The sequence below is a fragment of the Centropristis striata genome, chromosome 12 (assembly GCF_030273125.1).
Source record: "Centropristis striata isolate RG_2023a ecotype Rhode Island chromosome 12, C.striata_1.0, whole genome shotgun sequence".
NCBI classification, from domain to species: domain Eukaryota; kingdom Metazoa; phylum Chordata; class Actinopteri; order Perciformes; family Serranidae; genus Centropristis; species Centropristis striata.
In genome coordinates this window covers 34,043,592-34,070,529 of record NC_081528.1, presented here as the reverse complement: position 1 = coordinate 34,070,529, position 26,938 = coordinate 34,043,592, and the positions used below count along the sequence as shown (strand labels likewise).

At 36.2% G+C, this 26,938-nt stretch overlaps 2 protein-coding genes and 1 long non-coding RNA gene across 3 annotated transcripts; all 3 read left to right on the top strand.

Moving 5' to 3' along the window:
* Positions 1 to 1,870: 1,870 nt before the first annotated feature.
* LOC131981306 (uncharacterized) lies at positions 1,871 to 5,449 on the top strand. Its single transcript, XR_009395296.1, has 4 exons — positions 1,871 to 1,997; positions 2,082 to 2,211; positions 3,585 to 3,691; positions 5,382 to 5,449. It is a non-coding gene; the product is annotated as an uncharacterized LOC131981306 (long non-coding RNA).
* Positions 5,450 to 7,216: 1,767 nt separating this feature from the next.
* Positions 7,217 to 15,858, top strand: LOC131981446 (adhesion G-protein coupled receptor G2-like). Its single transcript, XM_059345716.1, has 10 exons — positions 7,217 to 7,234; positions 7,464 to 7,604; positions 7,694 to 7,739; positions 8,759 to 8,862; positions 9,163 to 9,284; positions 11,017 to 11,285; positions 13,694 to 13,799; positions 14,069 to 14,349; positions 15,022 to 15,123; positions 15,244 to 15,858. The coding sequence occupies exons 1-10, from the start codon at positions 7,217 to 7,219 to the stop codon at positions 15,390 to 15,392; spliced, it is 1,338 nt and encodes a 445-aa protein (XP_059201699.1). The 3' UTR covers positions 15,393 to 15,858.
* Positions 15,859 to 18,199: 2,341 nt separating this feature from the next.
* Positions 18,200 to 20,982, top strand: vgll1 (vestigial like family member 1). Its single transcript, XM_059345715.1, has 3 exons — positions 18,200 to 18,383; positions 18,996 to 19,355; positions 20,403 to 20,982. Exons 1-3 carry the CDS (start codon positions 18,200 to 18,202, stop codon positions 20,438 to 20,440), a joined length of 582 nt encoding a protein of 193 aa, XP_059201698.1. The 3' UTR covers positions 20,441 to 20,982.
* The last annotated feature ends 5,956 nt before the right edge of the window (positions 20,983 to 26,938 follow it).

The following is a 26,938-nucleotide window of genomic DNA, read 5'->3' as shown; positions in this document are numbered from 1 at the left end:
TTTTATCCTGTCCTGTTGTCTTTAGTCTTTATGTTTTTATCCTGTCCTGTCGTCTTTAGTCTTTTAGTTTTTATCCTGTCCTGTTGTCTTTTAGTATTTTAGTTTTTATCCTGTCCTGTTGTCTTTTAGTCTTTTAGTTTTTATCCTGTCCTGTTGTCTTTTAGTCTTTTTGTTTTTATCCTGTCCTGTTGTCTTTAGTCTTTATGTTTTTATCCTGTCCTGTTGTCTTTAGTCTTTTAGTTTTTATCCTGTCCTGTTGTCTTTTAGTATTTTAGTTTTTATCCTGTCCTGTTGTCTTTTAGTCTTTTAGTTTCTATCCTGTCCTGTTGTCTTTTAGTCTTTTTGTTTTTATCCTGTCCTGTTGTCTTTAGTCTTTATGTTTTTATCCTGTCCTGTTGTCTTTAGTCTTTTTGTTTTTATCCTGTCCTGTTGTCTTTAGTCTTTATGTTTTTATCCTGTCCTGTTGTCTTTAGTCTTTTAGTTTTTATCCTGTCCTGTTGTCTTTTAGTCTTTTAGTTTTTATCCTGTCCTGTTGTCTTTTAGTCTTTTAGTTTTTATCCTATCCTGGGCTCTGCCACCTCTCAGTGTGGATGCTAACCACAGGTTGCTTTTTCCTCATCTGGATCCTCGGTGCCTTTCCATGTCTCTACACTGTCAATCAATATGTGCTGTGTGTGAGTCTGAGTGTGTGTTTCTGTGCGTGCGTGTCTACATGTGTGTGTGTGTGTGTGTGCATGTTTGTGTATGTGTACATACAGATGTGTAAGTGGGGGAGGGAGGGGTGGGTTTTGTCAATTTTTGTTGTCTGTTTTTATTCTTATTTTTTGTAAAGCACTTTGTGTTGCATTTTTATGTATGAAAAGCGCTATATAAATAAAGTTTGATTTGATTTGATTTGATTAGTTTAAAAGCCAATCATATATAGCAAAATTGTTCTTGTCGTGTCGTGTTAACTTCACAGAAACAACTCAAAGTCTGCCGGCTCGACCCGCCAACATGTCAACGACCGGAGATCCTCTGGATCTTAACGAGACTGCTGGTCAGTTCACTGAATCACTCAGACGAGTCATGTTTGTACATATTGTTCATTTGTTTTTGAACAGTGAGAGTAGTGCCAAAATATACATGTAAAGATTACAGGTGCATTTCAATAAATTAAAATGTCATAGAAAAGATTTATGTGAGTAATTCAATTCAAACTGTGGAAAAAACACATTGTCTCTTCTCTCCTGCAGTGGTAGCGGACAAATTCTTCAGAGTTAATCTCACATTAGGTATGACTGGCAGCCCGACAAATCCAGAGAATAATATTAAGAAATGGGTAAGAGGTTCACATAATTAAAAAATTAAAAAAGGGAACAAAAAAACAACAGATGGATGCTGAAATATACTGTTCTGGCAACAGGTGAAAGGTCAGCTGGAGGTGAATAAAACCATGATTGTGCTGAATCTCATCATAAAGGAGAATTCTGGCAGGTGAGTCCCATTGAGTTCATGCACTGTGGCATAACTTTTACCCTGTGTTTAAGATTTATTCAATGAAAGCCCTTGTTGACTTATTATTCATCTGTTATATTTAATAGGGACATGGAGCAGAACGATGGACTAATGGTGAGAATGCACTCCAAGACTAATAAAAATGATAAAAGTGAAATTTATTTAGCAGTTTTGGGTAATTAAATAACAACAATAATATCTCAAACACCGCAACAACTCATATTTACAATTTAACTCTCTGGGGTTCTTTCTTTTAGATTGTCCTCAGCCAACAGAAACAGTAAGTGACTAAAAGAAGATAAATAGCTGCCTGTACTGTCTGTTTCATATGCTTTAAAAGTCATGTTTCATCGACAGATATTACTGCACCTTCCATGTTCAGGAACACAACAAAAACAGTGTAGCAGAAGTTGAAATATTTATCAATGCTGCACTGACATCAAAGTATGAAACCGGCTCCGTGATTATTAAAACTTCAGATGTGTCGATCAAGCACATAGGTGGGTTGGATTTCCGAACAGGAATGAAAAGAGAAAGAGGAGTTCAGTCATGGAATAAGACTGACCTGTATTTTTTTTTTTCAGTGCCTGCAAACTGTTTAGAAGAAACTACTTCAACAATATATGGAGAATATATTTGGCCTGAAGCTTTCCCACAAGACACCCAAGAGATGAGATGCAGAAAGCCAAAATCAAAGCTAGCATTCAGGCTTTGGTAAGTGTAGCACATCCCTCCCAAAGATGGTCAGACACTTCAACTGATTATTTCATGCTTTATTAAAAAAACAAAAAGCAACATAACAGCTTATGCCTCTTCGGGGGTTAAAAACATAAAACATAGAATAGAATAGAATTGAATAGAATAGAATAGAACTTTATTGTCATTGTACATTGTTTGGAGCAGTCCTCCTCCAGTTGCACAGTACAAAATATCAATATAGAAAAATACTTCAAACAAAAACACAACATTATCAACATTATCAATGCTGTCAGCAATATATGTATAAATAAAATATATATCTAAGTGACAATGTTTTAAAAAGTCCAAGTCCTTACGTGCAATAGTGCATTTAACCTTTTTGTGCGTTCTCTTTTGGGTATCTCCTCACTTGCATTACCTTTATTTTACCGACAGGAATTCATTTTTTGTCCTTTCAAAATATTAATCAAAAAAGTAAATAAAGTGACATATGCTTAAGACATAAGAAAAGGCAAAATAAAAGCATGACAAATAACACTTGCATGAGCCGATCTCTTCTTTAGAGTGAAACAAAACTGGATTACTTACAGTAAAATATTATCTTAGATACTTCCCTCTGTGCAGTGGATGTGATGGAGACAATGAAACATTTAATAGTTAGTTTGTAAGATTTGCATTATGGCAAAACACTAATCCTAAACAATCATCATGCTGTAAAAAGTGATTTAATGTTTTAGTGACTCATACAGACAGACATCATTACATAAACGTCTATAAAGCATAATAAACAAAGCAATGATTTACAGTTGAGACAAAGTGTAATAATGTTCAGACGTTTATTCACACCGGAGTCTTCTCCTTAGCCATCATTTTATTTGGATATCGCTCTATTTACTCGTACAGATCCTGTTTGTCTTGCTCGAAACAACCTGTTTCCATAGAGACAGCTCAGCGAGACAAGAAAATTCCCTCAATTACGATTGTGTCCAGCTCTGAGCAGCCCTCCCACTCTGCACACACGTTCTGACCCCCACACATGTAACACTGATGGATCCCTGCCAGGCTGCAGCTCCTGCAGCAAAATCAATTTCCTATAAGTGAATTATTAGTGTAATGAAGGGCTTTGATCCTCGATCCCTTTATATAAATATCACTCAAGGGGAGATATGGTTAATCAGTTTTATGGTCTCTTAGTGAAACCGTTGATGCTTATTAAGGTGTTAACATAATCATCAGCAGTGGACAGGTGGCTTTTATTTATTCTTTGTCTGAAACACCTGAGGATGCAAAGAGACACAGTGTACAGGTTTAATTAAAACAATCAGAAACTGGCTGGAAATTATATTAATTTATTCTGTTATTTCTGTTTCTTCTCACTCCCTTTATAGTAAGTTAGACATTGAAACTGACACGACCAGCTGGGCTGATCCCAATATGAAAAACTGCAAACAGCTTGTGGACATATCAGACCTCGACAATGTTACTGTCACTACTGGTAAGACGATCAGTCACACAAACAGTCTGGTTCATTTCTGTTGCTTATAATAATATAATATTTAAAAGGATACCTTACGACTGCTTGAAGAGCCCTTTCAGGGTGTTTTAATGATCTTTTCCCATTTTACTCACTCTGGCCTTGTATTTCACAGCACAACCATAGCTAAGAGTGGGAACTCAAACATGTCTTTTGTGCAGAATAACACAAGTGTAATGACATAAATCATAAAAAAAAGAAGAAAAAAATCAAGTTGAATTTCTATGATAAATTATTTTTTGAAAATTGGAATAAAATTTGATTTATATATACACAAAATTAATTTCAAAATCTGACGATGCTGCCTGTTTTCACTTTTTTTTTCTCTCCATACAATAAACGGGGTATTTTTGGTGCTCTTTTAAAGAAAACATACTTTTCAATTGTTCTCCTCTCAAAAATGACCCTAAACACGACCCATGCGAATGCAGAATTTAAATGGCAGACACCTTTTAAACTGTCTTTAATAACACCTAACCAGCAAGTTTTTTGCCCTAAACATAGAAAAGTGGTTTTGTAGCCTAAATTAAAACAACTGCAGGCTTTTTTTTATTACAACCACAAACCATACTTGTATGTATAATGACGTGTGCTCTATTTTTAGAACGCTTTGTACCACGAACCACAAAACACTCATATGGGTCGTTTTGGGTGGTATTGACAAATGACCCATTCTGGTTGGAGATCTTGTTGCTCTTTCAGGTTCAAACTTATATTTTTGGTTACTGCTATAACATGTTTACATGCTTTTAATGTTAAAAAAAAAAGCCCAGTCTGTTCTGGTTGGCTTGCAAAATGGCGCACCTCTGCAAATAGTTCTCAAGCTGGAGAGATTCTCACATGGGGGGTTTGGTTTATTGTAATAAGCCTTAGTGATGTTCGATACCACCGATTTCCTTTCCGATTCAATACTGAGTAAAATTCAGGCTGGTATCGGCGATACCGATCCATTACCGATACTTTGTGCAAATACACCTAATGTGCCTGGTAAATCTAAAAAAGGAGTGTATTTCAAATGGCTTAAGAATACAAGATATCAGAGTCACTTTAGCTATTTATTTTAAATTCAGAAGTATACTGAGGTAGCAGCCTCACTCACAATATAGCTTATTTTCCGCTCTGCCATTGAATTACACACACACACACACACACACACACACACACACACACACTGAGTGAGATACCAGTGAGCAGCAGCGTGCCACTGCGCTTACGTTTTAGGCTCTTACCCAGGCGGAAGAAAAAGTAGTTCCTACCAGCAGCGTGTCATTTAGACAAGATCTGAATAGTTTAGTTACTTTCCACCGTATTCCTGTTAATGATATACATTACCACAAATGACTGAAGTATCAAAAGTATCGATATTTTTATTAGAGAATTGATTTTAGAGCATACAGATCTGGTATCGGAAGTATTGATATTTCAGTATCGATCCGCACATCACTAATAAGCCTGCATGGGACATAGAAAGGGAAGCAAAGTCTGAATGGCAGTATACAAAAACCTGACTTGGTTGTCTTATTTCACACTTTGTGTGTTGGTGAACCTTCCATGTAACCAACTGTTTGTGCACAAGCACTAAAAAAGTGAGTTTTTTTATATGTCCCTTTTTCCTCAAATGTTTAATGTTAATGACTTCACTGATTACTAGGTAACGCGGCTGAGGTCGTGGACATGATTCAGGACCTTGTGGATGTTAGGTTAGGGAACAGCACGGAGCTCTCCTCCTCAGAGCTGGACACGGTGGTGACGAAGCTCAGCGAGGTGGTTGACGTCAGCAGCATTGAACCTGCAGTTGGTGAAAACATCTTCAATATTGTGGCAGACATCCTACTTTCCAAAACTGACGTCACTCCTGTGGCGAGCATGTAAGTGTGTCTCTCAGTAAATGTGATATAAACCTTTGAAAACATGCACGTAAATTAATTTTTCTGCTGGAAAAAGTGTCCTTGATCTGACAGAGAGAATGGGAAACACGATAGATTTCCAAGATGAATCTGTCAGTCTAAAAGCACCCTCGCTGGCCATGTCCATGGTCAACGTAGATCCAAATGAATTCAGCGGCCTCACTTTTGGTGTGTCCTCTGTTTCTTCAATCCTGAATCCAGAGGTGAGACATATAAATGTTATAATATTCAATGAAGGGGACAGCAAATTTTTGTAAAAGAAAGATAGGTAACACTTTACAATAACCAACATTTATAGATGGTAAATAGACCATTTATAAATGGTAAACAGATAGTTTATTAATGTTTAATCATCATTTATAAACCGTATATAGGCCATTTAGAATGGTGAATAGAAAATGTAATAATGTTGAACTATAATTTATAAATGCCAAATAGATTACTTTACCATAAACAAACATAATTATTAGTTTATTAATAGCTTTACACTCATTATAACATTTTTAACACCATATTAAATATGTAAATTATTATATACCTTTAACTTATACCTTTAAGAAATTGCTTGAAAACATTTAAGATTAAATATGTATAGAATTTTGTAAATGGTTAATACTAATTGGTTTACAAACCATCTATAAACATCACTTAGATGGTTATTGTAAAGTGTTACCGAAAGATATTCACAAGCAAAGAAATGCCTTGTATTTTAGTTTTTCCTGTTCCATCTGGCTGCTTAAAGAGAATTTCTTAATGTGTTAATGTCCTGGAAACAGTGTTAATCAGCAAACCGTGTGGCCTCAAGCAGCTGTGGCAGATTGAGCTTTAACAAGAAAGCAAGTGACAAGAGATTGACAGGTGTTGGGGGTTTTTTTCCACAGATTTTTGTCAACCAGAGCTTTGAGAGCAACCCGCTCCCGAACACAGATGCAACTATCTCGTTGCCCTCCGAACTCCTCAACTTTTTCAATCCCGGAAAAAGAAATCGTGTCCAGTTTCAGTTTTATGCAACAGATGAGCTTTTTCAGGTACTTTGGTTTGAATTTTTCTCTTGTTACCATTTCTAACTGTCCTTTCCTCTTTTCCTCCTCTTCTTCTATACTTTAAGAAACCGACCACATAGTGCTAAATAATAATTTTACAGGAATAGTTGTGCATTTTGGGAAATAAGCCTGTTAGCTTTCTTGAGATCGACACCACTCTCATGTCTGTGGAATCATGAAATATATGGGATCATATATATATATATATATATATATATATATATATATATTGCCATAAATTGTAAAAATTTGTAATTACGCCTGTAGTTTCATGATCATACAATTAAATGCTATAGAAGCAATAGAAAATATTTACAACAAAACTACGTAACTAGAGGCATAATTACACATTTTATATTCAATTTATTATATAAAAATATATAAATAGTATATAAAATATATAAAAAAAAATAATAATAAAATAAAATATATATATATATATATACAACAAGTGCAAGTACAAGTACAATTAAATGCTATAGAAGCTATAGAAAATATTTACAATAAAGTATATGAAAAAAATATTTTTAAATGCAATGTACAAACACTGCAAAGTAAAAAAACTAGGTCATACAAAAATACAAGTAAAAAAAAATACTACAAATCCTGCACACTACTCCTTTAACCCTTGCTACAAAAACAATTAAGCAATTTAAATCACTTATGTAAGAAACAACAAACAAATATGGCACTAAAATATTATAAAATATATAGCACGTTCTATTAGCCGGTGACCTCATTCTTGATTTGCCTCTTAATGTGACGAACATTTAATTTTAACAGGACCCTGAAACAACCAATGCAACACACAGCAAGTGGACACTGAACTCCTTCATCGTATCTGCCAGCATCAATAACAGCAAACACGTCAGCAACCTAAAGGATCGAGTGGTGGTGACCCTCAGCAATCAGAAACCCAAACAGGCGAGATATGAAAACATATTTATCAGAAAGAAGAAGCTCTTATCTAAAACCTGCATCACTTTTCTGTTTTTTTGTTTTTTTATTTACAGCCAGAGGACAAGGTGAAGTGTATGTTTTGGGACTTCCAGAGAAACGGTGAGTTTGTGATTATTTATTGTACTTTATATTAGAGCCTGATCGATATGGGACTTTTTAGACAGATGCCGATATGGATTTCATAGGGAAAATGAATCAATAATCTTAATCAATTCTTAATCAATTAATAGTAATTTTTTTGGAGCTGGAAAAAAAATTCCATTCTTTTTTATGTGGATTGTGCACCAATTTTACACCACTCTGCAAAGGCTCCCAGAGAGCTACTTTCTCAAACATAAATGTATATTAAATAATATTTAACATTGTTTTAGATTCTTGTTAACTGCTTATCCGCACTCAGGTCGCAGGGGGCTGGAGCCGATCCCAGCTGTCATTGGGCGATAGGCGGGGTTCACCCTGGACAGGTCGCCATACTATCACAGGGCAGACTGTTATGTCCCAAATTGAGGTTCGGGAGTAACCATTGATGTTGTATATTAAAAAAAAAACAAGGGAAAAACCAGGCAAGCTGAGTTATAGAAAAGTATAATTTATTTATACACGGCGAACACAAAACTACTATCCAACGGACAGCGACAATAACCTAAATGTCACACTAAACACTCTGAGGACACAAACCAAAGATACAAGGACCAACTGGGTTCTCCTTCCCCAGCTTCCAGGCAGCACTCAGGGTTTTCACCAAAAACAGCCAACACTTCCACAACCTGCAAAATCACAGCGCGACAATGGCCCACCAGCCGCGTCTGCTCCAGGATTCATTCTATTTAACACCTAATCAGCAATCAATCACAGGTGTGGCTGTGAAAAAACATTTACAAGATACAGATATGCCTTTAATAGGCCAATAATATCTGTCAGGCTCTACTTTATATGTTTATAGTTGGATTTAGATGATTTACAGTAATTTAGCCTCTTGGTACTTTTTAGGAACTAGTGACATCAATAAAAGCTGCTAAACGCAGGAAGATGTGCATCTGTTGATAAGTAGCTTTAATCCTGTGTGTGTGTGTGTGTGTGTGTGTGTGTCTCTCTCTCTCTCTCTCTCTCTCTGTCAGGTGGTCAGGGTGGTTGGAACAGCAGTGGTTGTGAGACTCTGAGTATTTCTGCTCATCAGACCAGCTGTCTCTGTGATCACCTCACACACTTCGCTGTGCTCCTGGTGAGTCACAGCTCTGCTTTTTATAAATCAAACAACTCCCACAACCACCAGCTCACTGCGAACAATCTGCCCAGTTGCTGACTGGTTGCATATTTTTCTGCTAATGATGCAAGAAGCTGATGTTTACAAACGCATTGTGTGGATTTTCTTTATAACCGTATCATTATAATTAAGACAGGATGAGCTCTAACATCTGGCGCTGTTGCTTCCCGTAGTGTCCGTTTGAACTTGGCCACTAATGGGCTTTAAATATAAATATATAAATAATATATATTGTCCTGTTTGTGCATTGTGTTTTAGGATGTGTCCAGAACACCTATCAGTGACGCTGACAATCAGATTCTGACAGTGATCTCATATCTTGGTTGTGGTATATCATCCATCTTTCTGGGCATCACTCTTCTCACCTACCTCGCTTTTGAGTGAGTCATCTTTGGGTTATTTTTAATTATTTAAGTTTATTGTAATATACAATAATTACTTCCTTATCATTTATGGCACTTTAACTTTTATTTTCTTTACATATTTTCATGCATGATATTTAAGTTGATATTAAATAAGGTGAATTAGTTCCTACCTGCCCTTTTTTTCAGACAGACAGTTGTATGTGAGGGGCATAGTTAAGATAAGTTAAGATATGAGTGTATTTATGACTTGGACTTTATTTAAGCTGATGCAATAACACAGTCTGAGTCTGCTGTGAACCCAGAGAAAGTTCATCTGGGTGTACATTGTTATGCTGATATTGGTCTTTAATAAAGAAAATTAAAGAATAAGTAAACAAGAGATATTGTAGCAGACTCATTACCCACCAGCCAGAGAGGTATATACATATATATATATATATATATATATATATATATACTAAATTTGCTCACCAGCATTTTCAGTTCCCTGTGTCTTGTTAAGTCTGTTAAGGCTGTGTCAGTCCAAATCCACTTTTTGCATATTCAGATTGTATCCAGATTATTTTTTATATATATTAAAGTCTGGGTAGCAAAAAATAACGCGTTTTTTTTCCAAACATCATACAAGAAAACACAAATCAAGAACTAAGGGTTACAGTTGTAATAACCAGCTAGAGGCTGAAGGAAGAAGTTGCATGAGCTGACATTGTAAGATATATATATATATATATATGCATATATATATATATACTCATATATATATACTAAATTTGCTCACCAGCATTATCAGTTCCCTGTGTCTTGTTCAGACTGTCAGTCCAAATCCACTTTTTGCATATTCAGATTGTATCCAGATTATTATTAAAAATAAAGTTTTTTTCCCCCAAACATCATACAAGATTTGATATGCATTGCCTTGAAGACCTGTCTCCGTCTGAATGCTCTGGCTGCCCAATTCCGATTTAAGAACGAAAATTTGTGGACGGCAACAAATCTCCCGCTGCATAGTGGCCTTCCCCAACCTCCCTGCCTTTGCCAGGCACGGCCTCGACAGAGCAGCACCTACTGCTTTTCACAAGAATTAGCTAGTACACCCCACAGTCCCTCTGTCTCATGATGTTAATACAGAAACCCATGCAGATAGGTTGGTCAGTCTTAACCCATAAGAACCCAGACCCAGTTATCCTTAAAGGATGTGTTCTATAAGTGGACCACATAGAACAGATTTCTGATGTTTTAAAAATAAAAATACTACCCCTAAATCTCAAAAATGTGTGATGTGACATATACGGTACAATGGGCGTTTATGGTATTTATGTTTATATTTTTTGTTTTAAAATAGAGAAAAACTAGACACATTTTCTGCTTACAGAGACACAAATTTACCGTTTTATTTTGCATCTCCATAACATTTATCAAAATTGTGACTTTAATTTGTTCAGGAAATATGGTCAGAACAAGTTAAATGCAACACAGGACGCCCTATTTATGGATTAGAATTGTTAAATTGGTTTAAACTAAGCCTAGTAACAAAAAATAAGCTTTTTAAAATGAGCTACTTTTACACATTTCTGTTTCCAGTCACACAGTATACGTCTCTTAGGGACTTAATGAGCTAAGGTGAAGCATAAAGCTGAATATGGGAGATTCTAGAAGATTTAAAGTGTTTGTTACACGCGTGTCACCATGGGTTCTTATGGGTTAAAAATCTTATTTCATGCCTAATTTGCACTCTGGTATACTTTAGGAAGCTGCGTCGAGACAATCCATCTAAGATCCTGATCAACCTGTCAGTCGCCCTGCTGGGCCTGAGCATGCTCTTCCTGCTGGACTCCTGGCTCTCCTCCTTCTCCAGCTACGGTCTGTGCATCGCCACTGCTGCTACGCTGCACTACTTCCTGCTGGCCTCTTTCACTTGGATGGGCCTGGAGGCAGTGCACATGTACCTCGCACTGGTCAAGGTCTTCAACATCTACATTCCCTCCTACATCCTCAAGTTCTGTGCTGTCGGATGGGGTAAGACTGAACCTAAAGTGCTCATTGCCTCAGTAGAGAAAGTCAGGGTGAGGGTTGAGTTGGAAGCACTTTATGTAACAGATTTATAATGTTGGCAATTTGTCAACTGTCATTTATTATAGTGAAAGAAGGATGTCCTTATTGCTACTCATTAAAATCTTTATCCACCATAAACATCGACTCATATCCTTTAAAATGTAATCATCTCCAATTCACTTGTCATTTTTTGATGTATTTATAATAAAGCAAATACTATGCATGTTGGTAGATTTGACTATTTACTGGAAATAATAGGAGTCATTCAACACAATTCATTTTAAAAGCAGCTTAAGCAAAACACAATAGGATATTATTATATATAAGTTACTTCATATTTTGGATAATAAAGCACAACTTAATACCAGCACAAGCTGTAAGCTGCTTTGTCCTCTTGTGGCCTTAAAGATTCACTAGTCCTTATATGGGAAACCCCCCAAATTGATTCAGTTTGATATATATTAACACTTAAACCTCCATGCACTGGATCAATCAACTCTAACATCAACACAGATAAAGAGGTGTGGGTAAGACATGAGCAACACAGCAACAGACTTAATAAATAAAAATGAAAATAAAGTTTGTGATCAAAACGGTAAAGGATGACATTTGTTGTTCTGACTGTTTAAGGGTTTAGTAAAGAATTTATGGGATTACCTTTGTTTTCAAAAGTGGTTCTGGTCCATTTTAACCACCACGGCTAGAGTGAGACCATCTGTTCTTTCAGAGGAGTCAGATTTTCTCTAAAACTAAGTGCTCATTTTAGCAGTAACAAGGTTTTGGAAGTAAGACAGGTCTTCTCCTAATTTGCACTCCGTTTTGGTGGAATACATCAGTCAATCCGTAAACGTATACAATGTATATAAGATAGATACATAATTGTCATAACATGTGTCTATATATTTTCTTATAGACAGTACTACAAAGCTAAGGAGGTACAGATCAGTAGACAACTGATTTAAAGTGAAAAGTGCATGTATCAAATTCAGCTAATGACTGATAAGACAGCACAACTTCAAAACAAATCCAGAATGATAAAAGTCCTCAGAGCAACTAGCAGACCTGCACAGATAAGTCCACAACTAATTGGTCACTGAATCACCAAGGAATGAAAAAATGAACAAAGTCTTCTGATGATTCTGTCCCTACTCTCAGCACATAAAAAAAAACAACCTCTGCACAGCGGGGAGTTAATACGAACATTGAGCGACAGGTGACGTCAGCATGTCTCCAGGATCAATATTAACCCTTTGATGCACAACATGGGTCTAAAGTGACCCGACTAAGTTTTTATGTTCTATATCTTTGCAATAAATTAATTTCATCATTCAGTATTCCAGGTTTTCCTAAATCAACTTTTTTTTGATCATCATACATCCTCATTTTTTGTTTTTATTTCTTACTTTTTGAATACAAACCCTTTTTGTATCACTACGCTTCTAATGCACAACATGGGTCAAAAATTTCATTATGGGGTATTGTGTGTATAATTTTAAGGAAAAATGAATTTAATCAATTTTGGAATAAGGCTGAAAAATAAAAAAATGTGGAAAAAGTGAAGCGCTGTGAATACCTACCAGATACACTGTATGTGTGACAAAATGATACATACACATGTTAAATATATTAAATATATGAATGTGGAAAGTAAGTATTTGAAACAAATTACTATTATTATAGTATCAGGTCATTTCATTTTAAATCAAATTTGGATGAATGAGTCATTTTTGACCCATGCTGTGCATCAAAGGGTTAAACCCGTAACAAGTGACGCACGATTTAAAGGTGGTGCTGTTTAACGCCGATACTATAAAAATAGTACTCTAGTACTATTAGTCACTCAAATGAAACCATATAAATGTCCCTGCTGAGTGTGTAGCGGGTCAGAGCGGCATTTTATTTTTAGCTAAAATATTGATATTTGTTTAGTGTTCTTCTTCATAAGGACAGGCCGTTAGAAAAAAATTTAATTAAAAAGCAAATTAAATTAAATTAACTTTACACTTCTACTTCACTACATTTTAGAGGCAAATATTCTACTTTTTACTCCACTACATTTATCTTACAGCTTTAGTTACTTTTCAAGATAATATGAGAAATGAGAAATTTTAACTGATTAGACATGCTTTAAACAAAACCTCATAACAGTATATTAAGTTAAAATTGGTCATATTTTGAGAAAGTTAAAATGCTGCATCAATAACAATGATCCAATAATATATTTGGAGTATATATGACAATCTGAGTGGGTCTATTCTGTATAATTTTTACTTGCAGTGGACTTATTTCACAGTGTGGTATGAGTATTACTTAAGGGATCTGAATACATATGCCACCACTGGATTTAACTTGTATTTTTTCTGTTCTTGCAGGTGTTCCTCTGGTCATAGTCAGCCTGGTGCTGGCCATAGATAAAGATGCTTACGGCAGTGCTCTGCCTCAGGAGACTGCAGCCGTGCTTCAGTACACTGACCAGTTGTAAGTAAAAGCACTGAGCTGTGACCAGGGTGAATCATCTCTATAATGGGGACAACATGTCTGATGAAAACTGTGAGAATAGATTAAATGTGTGAGTCATAAAAGTCATAAAATGACGCATTTATTGATAAAAATGGGAAAATGCCAAAACAACATCAAACAGGCTAGAAAACTCTTGTTTATTTAAAGAAATAAAGCATGTGGTTGATGACATTTATCATAAATCCCAGTGTAAATGACATAATGACGCACCCTCTCTCTTTCTCCAGCTGCTGGCTGCAGAATGACGTCTTCTTCTACGTGACGGTGGTGGCATTTATCTTACTGATCCTGCTGTGCAACATCTCGGTGTTCATTGTGGTTCTGCTCCAGATCAGACGGATGAGAGCCAATAAGCATTCGACAAACAGCCTCAACTCTCTGCATGACTTGAGGGCGGTGGCCAGCCTCACCGTCCTGTTAGGCCTGACGTGGTTGATGGGCTTTTTTTCATTTGGGCCAGGCAAAGTGGTCATGATGTACCTGTTCTCCATCTTCAACTCCCTGCAGGGTAAATATGAGCAGTGGTCATAAATAGTTGTTAGTTACAGAAGAGTGAGTCATTTTACAATTACTCTTTATCTTCAGGTTTTTTTCCCATTTAGCACCATGCATTTTTATAGTTTTTGTCCTTGGTTTTGGAAAATGATAATAGAATACAAACAGTGCTAATGAAAATAGATAAACAAAAACACTATCATGTCAAATATTATTGATTGATTGAGGATTTATTTGAACACAAAATAAAAGATGAACATTTAAAAACAAACGAACAACAATAAATACAAGACAACAACACAAAATGAAACAACAACAAGACTCAACACTTATTTGTGTTCAAAAGGAGTGGAAAGAAGCCAAAGCTTATTAAATACTCCTCCCTATGTTAATTTACTATATTCAGTTATATAACAACAATAATATTTATATATATGTATGTATAACACATAGTAATGTAGTTTATAAACTCATTATTACCATTATTAACACACATAACTTGTTATTAACTTACAAACACATAAGTACACATACACCCATGTAGTCATAATGAGACAACATGAACAAACACACAAAAAAAAAAAATAGTAATACATTTAAAAAATAAAACGTCAACAATAACCACCTACTGTCATTATGTTGCATTATTTTTCAGTTGTCTTCTCTCTCTGCTCTTTTGCACCAGGGTTCTTTCTGTTCTTGTTCCACTGTTTGATGAAGGAAAATGTGAGGAAACAGTGGAGAATCCACTTGTGCTGTGGCCGCTTCAGACTCAGTGATTACTCAGGTACATATTGTTTGTGGACGTGGGACATATTGCAGCGTGTAACGACCAGATGGCTGAGGGTGAAGTATTTTCAGGGTGGATGATGCATTGTTTCTTTCTCTTTTATCACTGTGTGTTCAGACTGGAGCCGCTCTGTGACCGTGGGCGGTCGCCACAAAAAGAATCATCTTGTTAATTCTGACTCAGGCGCTTCTGACAACACTTCCACCATCAGGAAGGTCTCAGACTCCTCTACAGGATCAGCTCCAAACCAGCACCAGGGGGCGTGAGCGGGCCTCTGTTTTTTTCTGTGCAGCTCTTCTTTGGACAATCACAAACACTGATAGCAGAAAATAAAATGTGTCTGTTATGGGCAGGGAAAGATCAAATAAGCCACCGGTTCAGCAAGCTACAATGACTCCTTGGACACTCCCGCACCTTAATCAACCATGAAATTATGATAATACTTTGCTGACTGTCAGTTCAAAGTACAGCAAAGTTATGTGCTCTGAAAACTGTTAACTTTTAATGTACATCTTTACCTTCACAGCATTGCTTTCACTGCCGAGTTAAAGGGCCAATAGCTGGAAAGAAATGTTTTGTGTTTGTACAACTTTTGAGAAGGAAAAGTAATTAGTAAAGTGAATGTTGCACAGGAAGCAGTTATTTCCCATTTAAAGGTATATTATGTAACTTTTACTTATTTAGTTGTCATTAAAAAACTGCAATATGCTGTATATTTTGTTGTGTATTTACATGATCCCAAACAGTTTTCACACCTATTTTAATCAAGTCTGTTTTGGTTGTCTGCAAGAAGCGGCCATAAATTGACTTTTTAATCCACATTTTCCAATAAACTTTTTAGATTTCGGTCATTTTAAACTACATGTTTTAGCTGGATCAAGACTTTTTGTCATCAGACGTCTGGATTTTTAAAGCTGCTAAACTGAAACTGCTTTGTTAGTGTTTTTACTGGGGGTTTTAAATCACATGGTCAGTTTGTTCTGGAGAGCAGGAGACCTCCACGGTTAATCAAATAAAAACCTTGTAAATGATGAACACTGAAGGAACATTGAGCAAGCTGACTGCAGTGACAGCAATGATGATGTTGACATGATCCCACGCTAATTCACTGTGAAACACTCCCTCTGTAAAAAAAACAAAAAAAAAACAGACTTCATCCAATGTTCAGATTTCTGTTTTAGAAATATATGCCAATTAGTACATAGTTAATGATGTAATCCATATTTTGCATATCTAATTATCAAATCAAATCAAACTTTATTTATATAGCTCTTTTCATACATAAAAATGCAGCACACAAAGTGCTTTACAAAAAAATAAGAATAAAAACAAACAATAAAAAAGACAAAACCCACCCCTCCCTCCCCCACATACACATCCGTAAGTATATACACACAAACATGCACACACACACATACACGCATTTAGTCATGCACGCACACAAACACACACTCAGACTCACACACAGCACAATTACACATTTTAGACAACTCGTGCTACAAAAAATAATTGTATTGATGTAAATAATTAACTTAACACAAATTTGATTTAGTTTTCTCCCCTCAGGTTTAAGTGGCAGCCACAGACACCAAACAGCTCTTCTGTGCAACACAGCTTGATCTTTTGTTTTAACAGCAGGTATTAATAGAGCCAGAGCATGTACCGACCGAAACTATCAGGGTCTAGCACTGAAACATTGCAGTGGGAACAAAGTGAAGCACAAGTCAACCACAGAAGCCTTAAAGGTCATGTGTTCTTCAGATGTGGGGGTCTATTATGAAGATGAGAATTAGATGCTCTGACTTCAGTGCTGTTGTTAAACTGCGTCTAACTTTTCAACAGTGCGACTGAGGAATGTTTTAATAAGTTCAGTCGAAGTTCTGGACGAACTCGCTGGATGACATTCTGTTCATATCTGTCTGCCTTCAGGAAGCACCACACACCCTCCCAGTTAACACACCATGTTACTTTGGAAGCTCACAAAGTATTTTGTCCGAACAGGAGACAAATGTTGACACTGGTGTCTTCGAATCTAATCGATGTCTCTGATGTTTAAACTTGAGCCCAGGGACATTTTTTCCAACAATTTCGGCGGCTGCTCATGTAGGTGAACACATCAGCTTTGATCATCCAGTCAATGCAAGGACGCACTCTGTGGTCATCTTTAATCAGTCATCAGGTCAGGTAAGAGGAGCAAGCTATTTAAAATATAACCGACACAGTGTTTTGGTTCATTATCCACAGACAACAGTTCAGTTGAGGTTTTTTCTTTTTCACCTCAGGGTCGATGTAATCTGATTATTTACACTCCTTGAAATAGTTTTCAGTTACAGTGGCTGACAAAATGTTTTTCTCTTTGCAGTTCATCCCTGTTATTCCATGCTATATATTTAAAGAGTTAATTTGGCAAAAACAGATTTCCCCGTTTAGATTTAATTGATAAATAATAAATAATTAATCCATGAAACATCAATCAAACTGCCATTGGGTTGTTTCAATAAGGCATCTCAAACTTTTTTCATTTTGTTAAATTGTGTATTTTTGTTGTGCAATTAAGGGAAAATCAATTAAAATGATGTTGGATTTTATCCCATTTTGTAAATAAACTCTTAGGCTTTTTTTTTGTTTTTTTTTTAAGTGTACATTTTCTGTCAAATAACAGACTTAGATGTCTTCCAGATGTTTACATGTTTCCCTTAATTGATCACTTGGTGCTGGGATCGAGGTAGTGTGCACCATCAAGTGATTTTCATGCATTGTGGGTGTATTATGGTAATACTGAGCCATAAAATGGACCACAATGACTGGTGTGAATTGGTTGTATATTTTATGGGAAATTACAATCAGTATGACTCAAGGACGTGTTAGCAGTGAGTCATCCAGGGCAAATTAAGTTTAAATTGCTTCCAATAGCTTGAATCCAAGAAAAAAACACCACTTTATAGAGAGAAAGACTTAGTGCTGCATAATTGATTGTCTTCTGTGTGAAATAAATATCACAGAACTATAAAATCTGTTGGTTCATGTTTGTTGTTGAGTAAACAACCTGTTTTGTCTCAGTCACAGCTGACCCATGGAGGACGGAACAGACAACATAGCAGTCAAGGTGGAGGAGCACTCTCGGTGTGTCATCCTGACCTACTTCCAGGGAGACATCAACAGCATGGTGGACGCTCACTTCAGCCGAGCTCTCAGCAAAGTCTGCAAGGCCAAGGCACCAGCAAAGACAAAGAAAACCCGTAAAACTATTAAAATGGGTAAGCGCACAAAATCAAGAGCACTGCAAAAAAATAAACGTTGGGTGAACTCAAAATTTCAAGGCAACAAACTTCGATAAAATTTTAAGTTGGACAATTAAACTAAATATTTTAAGTTTTGTTTTTGAGTTTGCTCAACTCTGAATTTCTCTGGCACGATTGTAACGCCGCTATGAAATGTCAGCTAATGTTGTGACCACAATTTTGAGTTAGCATTGATACGCTAATGGCTACTCTTGTAGCTGTAACAAGCAGCGCCGCTAGCATCAGTTAGCCGCTAGCATCAGTTAACCGCTAGCTTTCGCTAATGACCAAATTTCACACCAAAGAAATAAGAGTTAGCAGAACTATTGTCCCTTGTTGTGTACCCCAACTTAAAGATATAAGTAACAACAACTCACCAACTTGTTTTTGAGCAGACAACTGGCTTCCTTTGTTGTGCTAACTTACATTATTGCCCTAAATGTCAGTAATTTATATTTCCAAGTTTTACCAACTTAAATCACTGTTTTAGGCCAAAAAATACAAGTCGGCTTTTTTGCATTGAGTGTATGAGCTAAAACATGAGTCCTTTGAATACTCATTATGTGGCTTCTTTCTTTGTCCCTGCAGAGGACAGCAGCCCCTGTCAGGGGACACCTGTTGACTGTTACTCAGAGCCGCAGGTCCCTCCTGTAGCAGGATGTCTCCTGAACTTCAGCCCTGCAGACAACGCTCCTGGCCCCTGGCACTCATTCACTTCCAGGGCCGGAGAGGGCCCGGGGTTGCCGTCCATCACCTACTCTCTGTCCCCAGAAGGGTTGAGTCTTACCGGACAGCAATACGCCACGTCCCTGCTCAACCTACTGCACAGTGACCGAGGGGAGGTGGGACCCAGCATGGCCTCAAGCTCCAAGCCGGAGCTGCATCCCAACTGGACAGTGCCTCAAGGATTTAGAGACTCCGTGGACCCTGGTGTAGGATTTGAACCTGGTAGGCCTTCAGCTGCAATATAAAAATGTTTAAAAATTAAAATAAAAATAAAAGTCTAGCATAGAATTATAGGGTTATTGATAAATAAACTATAAGATAGTATGCTAATGGCTCTGAATAAGCTTTCAAAAGTCTGAAAATGCCCCTGGTGATGTCATCAGGGTCATCTTGACTTGGACTTGGAAATGTCAAATTATTAAATGACTTCTCATGAATGGGTTTTTTTTTAAAATGATTTTTAGTTAAAAGTCGCAAATTTTTTTTGGGCCATGCTACCCACTTTAAAAGGATTTCCATATGGCTTTTCACTTACATTGCCTCGTTTGCAGATGGAATTTAATGGGGATAGCTATGAACTATAGCATGTATCACCAACAAACCATGCAGTTTGGATGTAGGCAAATAAATTGACGGTACAGATTTGCTTAATGGGAAATTCAGTTCAGAGCATTTTTGGATCTGGACACATACCAGAGGCTAAAATATATGTCAGCTTCTACTGTATCACTTTTAACCTTCTGTGACTATTTTATCCACCGACTTATAATCAATAACTAACCATTACTTCCCAGTTCTGTAGTATGAGTTTCTATTTTGTGTCCCTTCAGGTAAAGGCAACAATTACAAATTAATCAAAAGTCTTCTTTACTTACTTCTTTTAAATACTTTTTAATTAACTTTAGTTGTCATATTCAGAGCACAGCTATATTTATATTTTCACTCCTGACCTGAAAATCTGAAAATAGTAGTTAGTAGAGTGATTGCGTGTCAGGTTTACAAATTAGTAGGAGTCTTTAATTACATTAAAGACAACCTCTTATCATCTAATGCTATTTAGACTTATTAAGGAACTTTTTGTAAGGAATTTGTTAATTACCTGTTCTACTTCCTGACTCTTTTCTTGTTACCTACTCAGGAATTTGTGCATCTAATGACATAGTAAACAAATGGATATTGACATATTTTTTACTCAGAATGCTTGATTGCAAACATGTTCTTGTACATCCATTACAGCTGCCTAAAATAATTGTGTCTCCTCTCTGTCAGGACGCCGTCTGGACAAGAAGGACTTGTACTGGTATTGAGGAGCGAGTGGCCGGAGCAGCAGAGAAAGGGAATGGCTTTCCACAGCCACATACCTGTGGCCGCTCGGCTTTCTGTTAAGCTGTCAGATGTTTTCTCGTCAAACAGGCCTCACTGAGTGTCATAACACACAGAAGAAGAAGTACTGTGGCGCTTCCATTCCCTTCTCTCCACTTCTAAGGGAAATGACCTCAGTGCATCAGCATGCACCAACTGGAACAACCTTTGACAGAGAACACTCTCTGACAAACCTGTTCTTCAACTCTGTCTGTCCTCTTGTAAATTTTTAAAGCACTGTATTGCTCCCGGTGGATGAAGGGCATTTCTCTCAGTAGGCCAACACTTGTAAATAGACTAGTATTACAGTAAGTTAAAGTGTGAACATTTGTGAGTTTATAAATATTGATGTTAATATCTGTCAACAGTTATCCCATATTAGCTTCTATGTGAAAAACAAAATAAATGAAGGATAGTGATGTAAATTACTTGTTTTCTGTAATATTAAACTTATATCATGCACTGTACAAAAATGCATTCGTATGCAAACTTTAATAAATATCCAAGCAGACGAACAAAAATCTCAAATATCATTCACACACACACACACACACACACACACACAAAGCTACTTTACATGATGTGAAATAAAGTAATCAGCATTAGTCAGAAAACCACCCAAAATACATAAAGGACAAGTATATCATTTTTGTTACTTTCTACTTCTACTGGAAATATTGTACTTTTTACTTGACTATATTTATCCGACAACTTAAAGGTGCAATGTGTAGAATATGGCATAAAACGTTTAAAAAAATAAAAACAGTTTTTTGATGTTATGTCAAAGATGTCCATGTGTTGTGTAGCAGAGAAATCTACTGAAATTAGCACGCTAACCAGCTAGCCCCGACCCATCCTCTCTTGTAATAGAACTTATTATTATAATTATTATACTTATTGAGTATGAAGAAGTAGATACAGCTACTCCATTACACCTAAAACTAAAGTTAAGGCCTACACCCGAACTGAGATTCTGCGTTTAAGGTTGTTTTCAAAGTCAAAGTCAAATTTATTTATGTAGCGCATTTACAGATGGCTGAGCCGCACCAAAGTGCTTCACATAAAAGTGCAAAAAGTGCAATAAAATACAGAATTGACAAAGGTAAAAAAAAGACAAAAACAAAACAAAATTAAATTAAAAATAAATTAAAAGAAGATGGGATATTTTTAAAAGCACTGTGGGATTACTAGGGGACACCATTCCCTAGCACTTGCCGGAGGAAAAAGCTTTAATAGAAGGCAAGAGAAAAGAGGTGGGTTTTTAAGTGGGATTTAAAAACATTTCTGCTACTGAGAAGTAGTAAGTAAAGTCTGGAGGACGCTGTGAAGCAGTTACAACATTGTTACATTTTTTATTTAGTTTGGTTCACTTAGTTCACTTTCCCACTTTAATGTATTGTTGGTGTGGTCTTTTTCACTTTTATTCTGCATTGATCCACTTTGTATTTGAAACCATTCGCCACCATTCTGTTGCTAAAAGATTTGAGGATTTTGTTGTTTTTGTGTGTTCTGTGATCGTCTGACCATATATGGATAGGGGCCTTTACTTCACCATTAGACCACATCTGTCCATGTGACATTTTTCAAGCCTGCTACCACCTTGCCTGATGTTGATTCTGAACGTCTGCCCAATGCGACCCAGAATGCATTGTGTTTGGGTTCACTTCCTTCCTTTGGTCCAGTCCTGGCGTGCTCTGACACCTGTCTGCGTCCTCTCTGCCCAGATTTGAAGGCGATTTACGTATATCTGAGTTACCCGAGTTACCTCGGTACCTTGTCAAAAACACGTATTGCTTTTTGCATACAGTTAATAAATTACTGGTTTACTGCATAACATACATGCTCTATATTGCTTTTGTGGTTTGAATATATGTTATATGCTATATAACACAAAAACACCAATAGGAACCTTGCTAAAGGTCATTTACTCCACATTATAAACAGTCTTATCATAACATCAGTAGCAGCCCAAAACCAGATAATTTACTGTATTTTATAAAACGATTAAATTAATATTGAGCAGAATTTAGTTCAGAGTTTTGGTCCGGCCCCTGCAACCTTCGTGGTATTGGTCATGTGGCCCCTTGGGGAAATTAATTGCCCACCCCTGAGCTAGACTCTCCCTGATAATAGGAGAGAATAGAACAGAATCTCAGTTCAGGTGTAGGTTTTCCTTTTAGTTTGAAAAGTTTGCTAAACATTTCTGAGGACATTTTGAAGTTTATTGCATTTCCAACAATAACATTACACAGTGACTGCAATTAGTTAATCATGCAATTCTTGCATGTACATGCAATTAAGTATTCTGAACATTTACTAATATCTTTATCTTCAATAGCTTATTGTAATCAGATAGATCAAATGTAATCTAAGCTGTATAGAACACAAATTTCAGGAAATTCTAAATTAAAAAGACAGTTTGCAGAATCAAACCATAAAATTATAGCCATTTGGATTAAATGTTTAGGAATAATTGGTCAACACTGAGCAGTTTTTGCTCTCTCTCTATACAAAGTGGGGTTTTTCGATAATTTATTATTTCGTTTCCCTACGTTTTGACCATAATGTTACATATTCCTCCTTGAAGTTAGTCCTACACTTTTTCAGATTAATAGTTATCTAAATCATATGATCAACATAAATCTACATGTTTAAAGAAACCTTTTAAATGCAGAACTTTTACTTTCAATGAAGAACACTGCTGCCTATAAAGTTGGAATAATTTTGTTTTCAGACACAATCCTCTGTTAATTGTGATTTCATTTTCATTGTGATTTGTTTAAAAGAGTTTGATTAATTAAGTTTTGAGAAGATATACACTTTATATGTCAACAATAAATCACATTGTCAAAATCATTTCATGGGAAGATATAAAAAAAATATTTTATTACAACTTTATGAGCAGCACTGTATATTTAAAGTGTTTTATTGTTACTTTTACTGAAGTAAATTATTTGAATAGTTCTTCCACCACTGCGTACCATTTATTACCTTTAGTTATTGATAACAAAACCTGTGTTCAATATTAAATTATACATCTATAAAAAAAAATGAATAATCACCTGAAGAAATACAAATGGTCTTTTGTAAAAATGGTGTCTTTTGGATAAATGAGAATATTTACAAAACCAACTCAGAATAAAATGAAAAGGACTTTCACAATGTCATTAATACACTATATCTGGTCTGTATTTATCCCAATGATTACTTATTATATGTCCTGTAGATTAATTCAATAGGAGCACTTAAATTAACATTTTCTCCCACAAAGTATTTGAATGGAGATTTGCTGCTGTGCAGGGTCTATGGAGCAAACCCATTAGAGCGACACTTGAGTGCCACTCAGATAGTAAATTAACTAATGGAAAATGTTAGCACCAGGAAATGTGAGGCCAAGATGAGCTGCAAATACAAGCTGTTTTTTGTAGACACATAATGTTTATTATTGTCATCATCACCCGTAATTTCCTCAGCTCTATTCATCTTCGTACCTTTATATCTTCACACATCCATATTTCATTTAGTTGCAAAAGAAAAAGATGCTGCCTGAGCAGGCTAATTATAAACGTAAGGACAATGGTGGTGTGTCGTCACTACTGGAGCATGTTCACACCTTGAGTTCGGCTTGTTGAGTCTTTGTGATGAGGTTTATTACCGAGATGGCCTTTTTTGAAAGGTGTTAATATTTGAAGTAGACAAGAAAGTTGAAGTTTATTTAAACTTCAGACAAGATAAAGTTAAGAATCATACCTTCTTTTTCTTTTAAAATTAATGATAAGTGGTGGCTGGCTGTCTGTTGCTTCTGTTTTGTTTTATCTGTTTGTTTACTTTTATTTTATTTATTTTTTTCTCTGTTGGGTTTTTCTATGTTTCTTGTACTGTATGTGTCTGAATATATATGTGGCAAAACTTTGCATTAATAAAATTGACAAAAAAAAAAAAAAAGTTAAAGCAAATAGACAATGAAAAAGGAAATAATGACAGTTGACCAAAAATACACAGAGCGTAACCTTGACTAAAATGATAGATTTCTCTGGATTAAATCATTATTGGGGAAAAAAAAGAAAAAAAGAATCACACCTTTTTATCCTGGTGTTGAGACAATAAACAGAGGGCTTGTTCAAAATTGCATACTTACTTAAGTAAAATTGAGTATGTAGTCGTTCCAACTGTGTAGTTGTGTATTATGTGTCTTTGAGAAATGTCCGGATCTATATATTCACCATCGAAATTTAGCGTGTTAGAATGCTAACAGATGCTATATTACCACTAAAACGAAGTACAGCTGAGAATGATGGGAACGTTTTTAGATAATATTTAGCTATAAACCAAGTTTTGAACAATCCGCTTATTAAATATTTTTTTGCACATGTAAGTGCTTGAAAAGGTAAATTTGGATACATGAAGGGTGAACTCCTTACACATCTATTGAAAGGTTTTAAACAGGGAGGAATAAAATACAAAGCTTTATTTTTTGCTTTGGACCATTTTGACATGAAAAGTAGGCCACACTGTTACAGATAGCTGTAAGAAAACAGCCAAATTGTGACAGTTACATACTGTTTTCCATTAAAAAGGTATTATACTGTAGAAAACAATGCATTCTGGGCAATGATTGTAGGTAGCTTGCTATTTCCCATAAAATATGTGATATACATATTTTATATTTTCTAAGTCTCATTCTAGCTCATTCAGTATATGATATATTAAATATATATATACATATATATATATATATATATATATATATATATATATATATATTAAAATTACTGAGGTTACAGTGAAGACAGCGCTCATTTCATAGTAATTGGCTTTCAGACAGTAATATGCTCTATTTACAAAAAATGACTGCATTGTATACTGCAACACTATTTCAACTAGCTTCAGGACTATACTGTGTTTTAGTCTACTGTAAAAATCAATGAAATGCAGCATTTTTCTGTAATTCACTATGTGGATTTAAAGTAGATAACAGTAAGGGAACTGTAGAATTAACACTAGAATGCTGGCAACCCTGCTGCCAGTATTTTACTGTTAATTTACAAGACAATTGTTTACAGTGCAGCCTCAGCTCATTTATATCCGATTCTCCCTAAAATGACACTAAGATTATGCATCTGCAACATGCGTTAAGTCAAAGAGTCTGATATGTTCTTTCATAGTGAGATTCATGATAGCAGTCTCCACATTTCACTACAGACACCATTCATAGCTACATGAAGACGGAGGATTTTTGATGATGCTGTGCAAATAATAGTTTCCTCCCATCTGGTACTGCATTTACCATGGGTGGGCTATCAAATGGGCGCAATGGCCACTGTTCCCAAGGGGCCATGGACCCAGAGCCAGGTGCATGTACTGGTGGAATAAGGCACCTTTCATGTATCAGACCAAGGTTGTGTTAAAAATGAGACAATGCCAGAGCGGCTGGAACACTGCCAACAACTCTCATCACTCATGTAACACATTTGAAAAAATAATCACAAACACATTATGTGGATGCCTACACAGTCTATATATAGATTTATTTCTACACGCTGTAGAATACATATTTACATCTTCTCCCATGCTGGAGCTGCACGACATCAACTCATTAACACATCTACCACCTGGTCTACATAAGCAAATGAGATGAGACAAAAAAAGGCTTACAAGCCTAATAATAACTTCAGGTATCTGCTTACGACTTTTAGCATCACAGGTATCCAGGCTCATCAATAACTTCCTCTGGAATTTGAATGATAATTTTGCAGAGGTATTGTGAGAACTGGCTTTGCAAAGGCTTTAAAAGTCCCTCTCTCTGCTGTTTCTTTATTGGGTTTTACTGTCTAAGCAGTTAGCACCCATGGATCCAAAATGCCAGTCACCAGTTGGCTCCAAAGGTCCTTTGATCTCCTCAACCAGGCTCTCCGCATGATCAGTTCATATGATGTGTTTTCATGCTTTATTTGACAGTGACAGAGAGAATGAAGGGGGGAGATAGAGGGGAAGACATGCAGCAAAGGGACCTTGCACAAGATTCGAACCTAGGACCGCTGCGACAGGGACTCAGTCTCAGTCTTATGCACTCTACAAGGGAGCCACCAGGACAACCCATTCTTAACATTTCTTACGAAAAGTGAATGCACTGGAATCTATAGGTATGTTCAAATCCATGAAGCTTGACTTTCAGGTGGGCAGGACAGCCAAAACTTCAGGCTTTCAACCAGGAGAACTGTGTTGGTAGCCCATTGTTTTTTTTTTGGCATTTTTTGCTTTATTGAAAGTGATAGAGTGAAAGGGGGTGATAGAGGGGAAGACATGCGGCAAAGGGAGCTCAGGCCGGATTCGAACCCAGCTCCGCCGCAGCAAGGACTCAGCCTACATGGTAAGCGATCTACTGGTGTGAGCCACCGGGACGCCCAGCCCATTGTTTTTTGTTTTTTTTTAGGCCAAAACCT

Excerpts from the sequence above, each read along its gene's own strand:
- LOC131981446 (XM_059345716.1), top strand. Across the intron at positions 7,605-7,693 it reads GCAATCAGAAACCCAAACAG|CCAGAGGACAAGGTGAAGTG; the intron begins GCGAGATATGAA and ends TTTTATTTACAG. Across the intron at positions 14,350-15,021 it reads CATCTTCAACTCCCTGCAGG|GGTTCTTTCTGTTCTTGTTC; the intron begins GTAAATATGAGC and ends CTTTTGCACCAG.
- vgll1 (XM_059345715.1), top strand. The coding sequence starts at position 18,200 with ATGGAGGACGGAACAGACAACATAGCAGTCAAGGTGGAGGAGCACTCT. Across the intron at positions 18,384-18,995 it reads CCGTAAAACTATTAAAATGG|AGGACAGCAGCCCCTGTCAG; the intron begins GTAAGCGCACAA and ends TTGTCCCTGCAG. Across the intron at positions 19,356-20,402 it reads TGGTGTAGGATTTGAACCTG|GACGCCGTCTGGACAAGAAG; the intron begins GTAGGCCTTCAG and ends CCTCTCTGTCAG.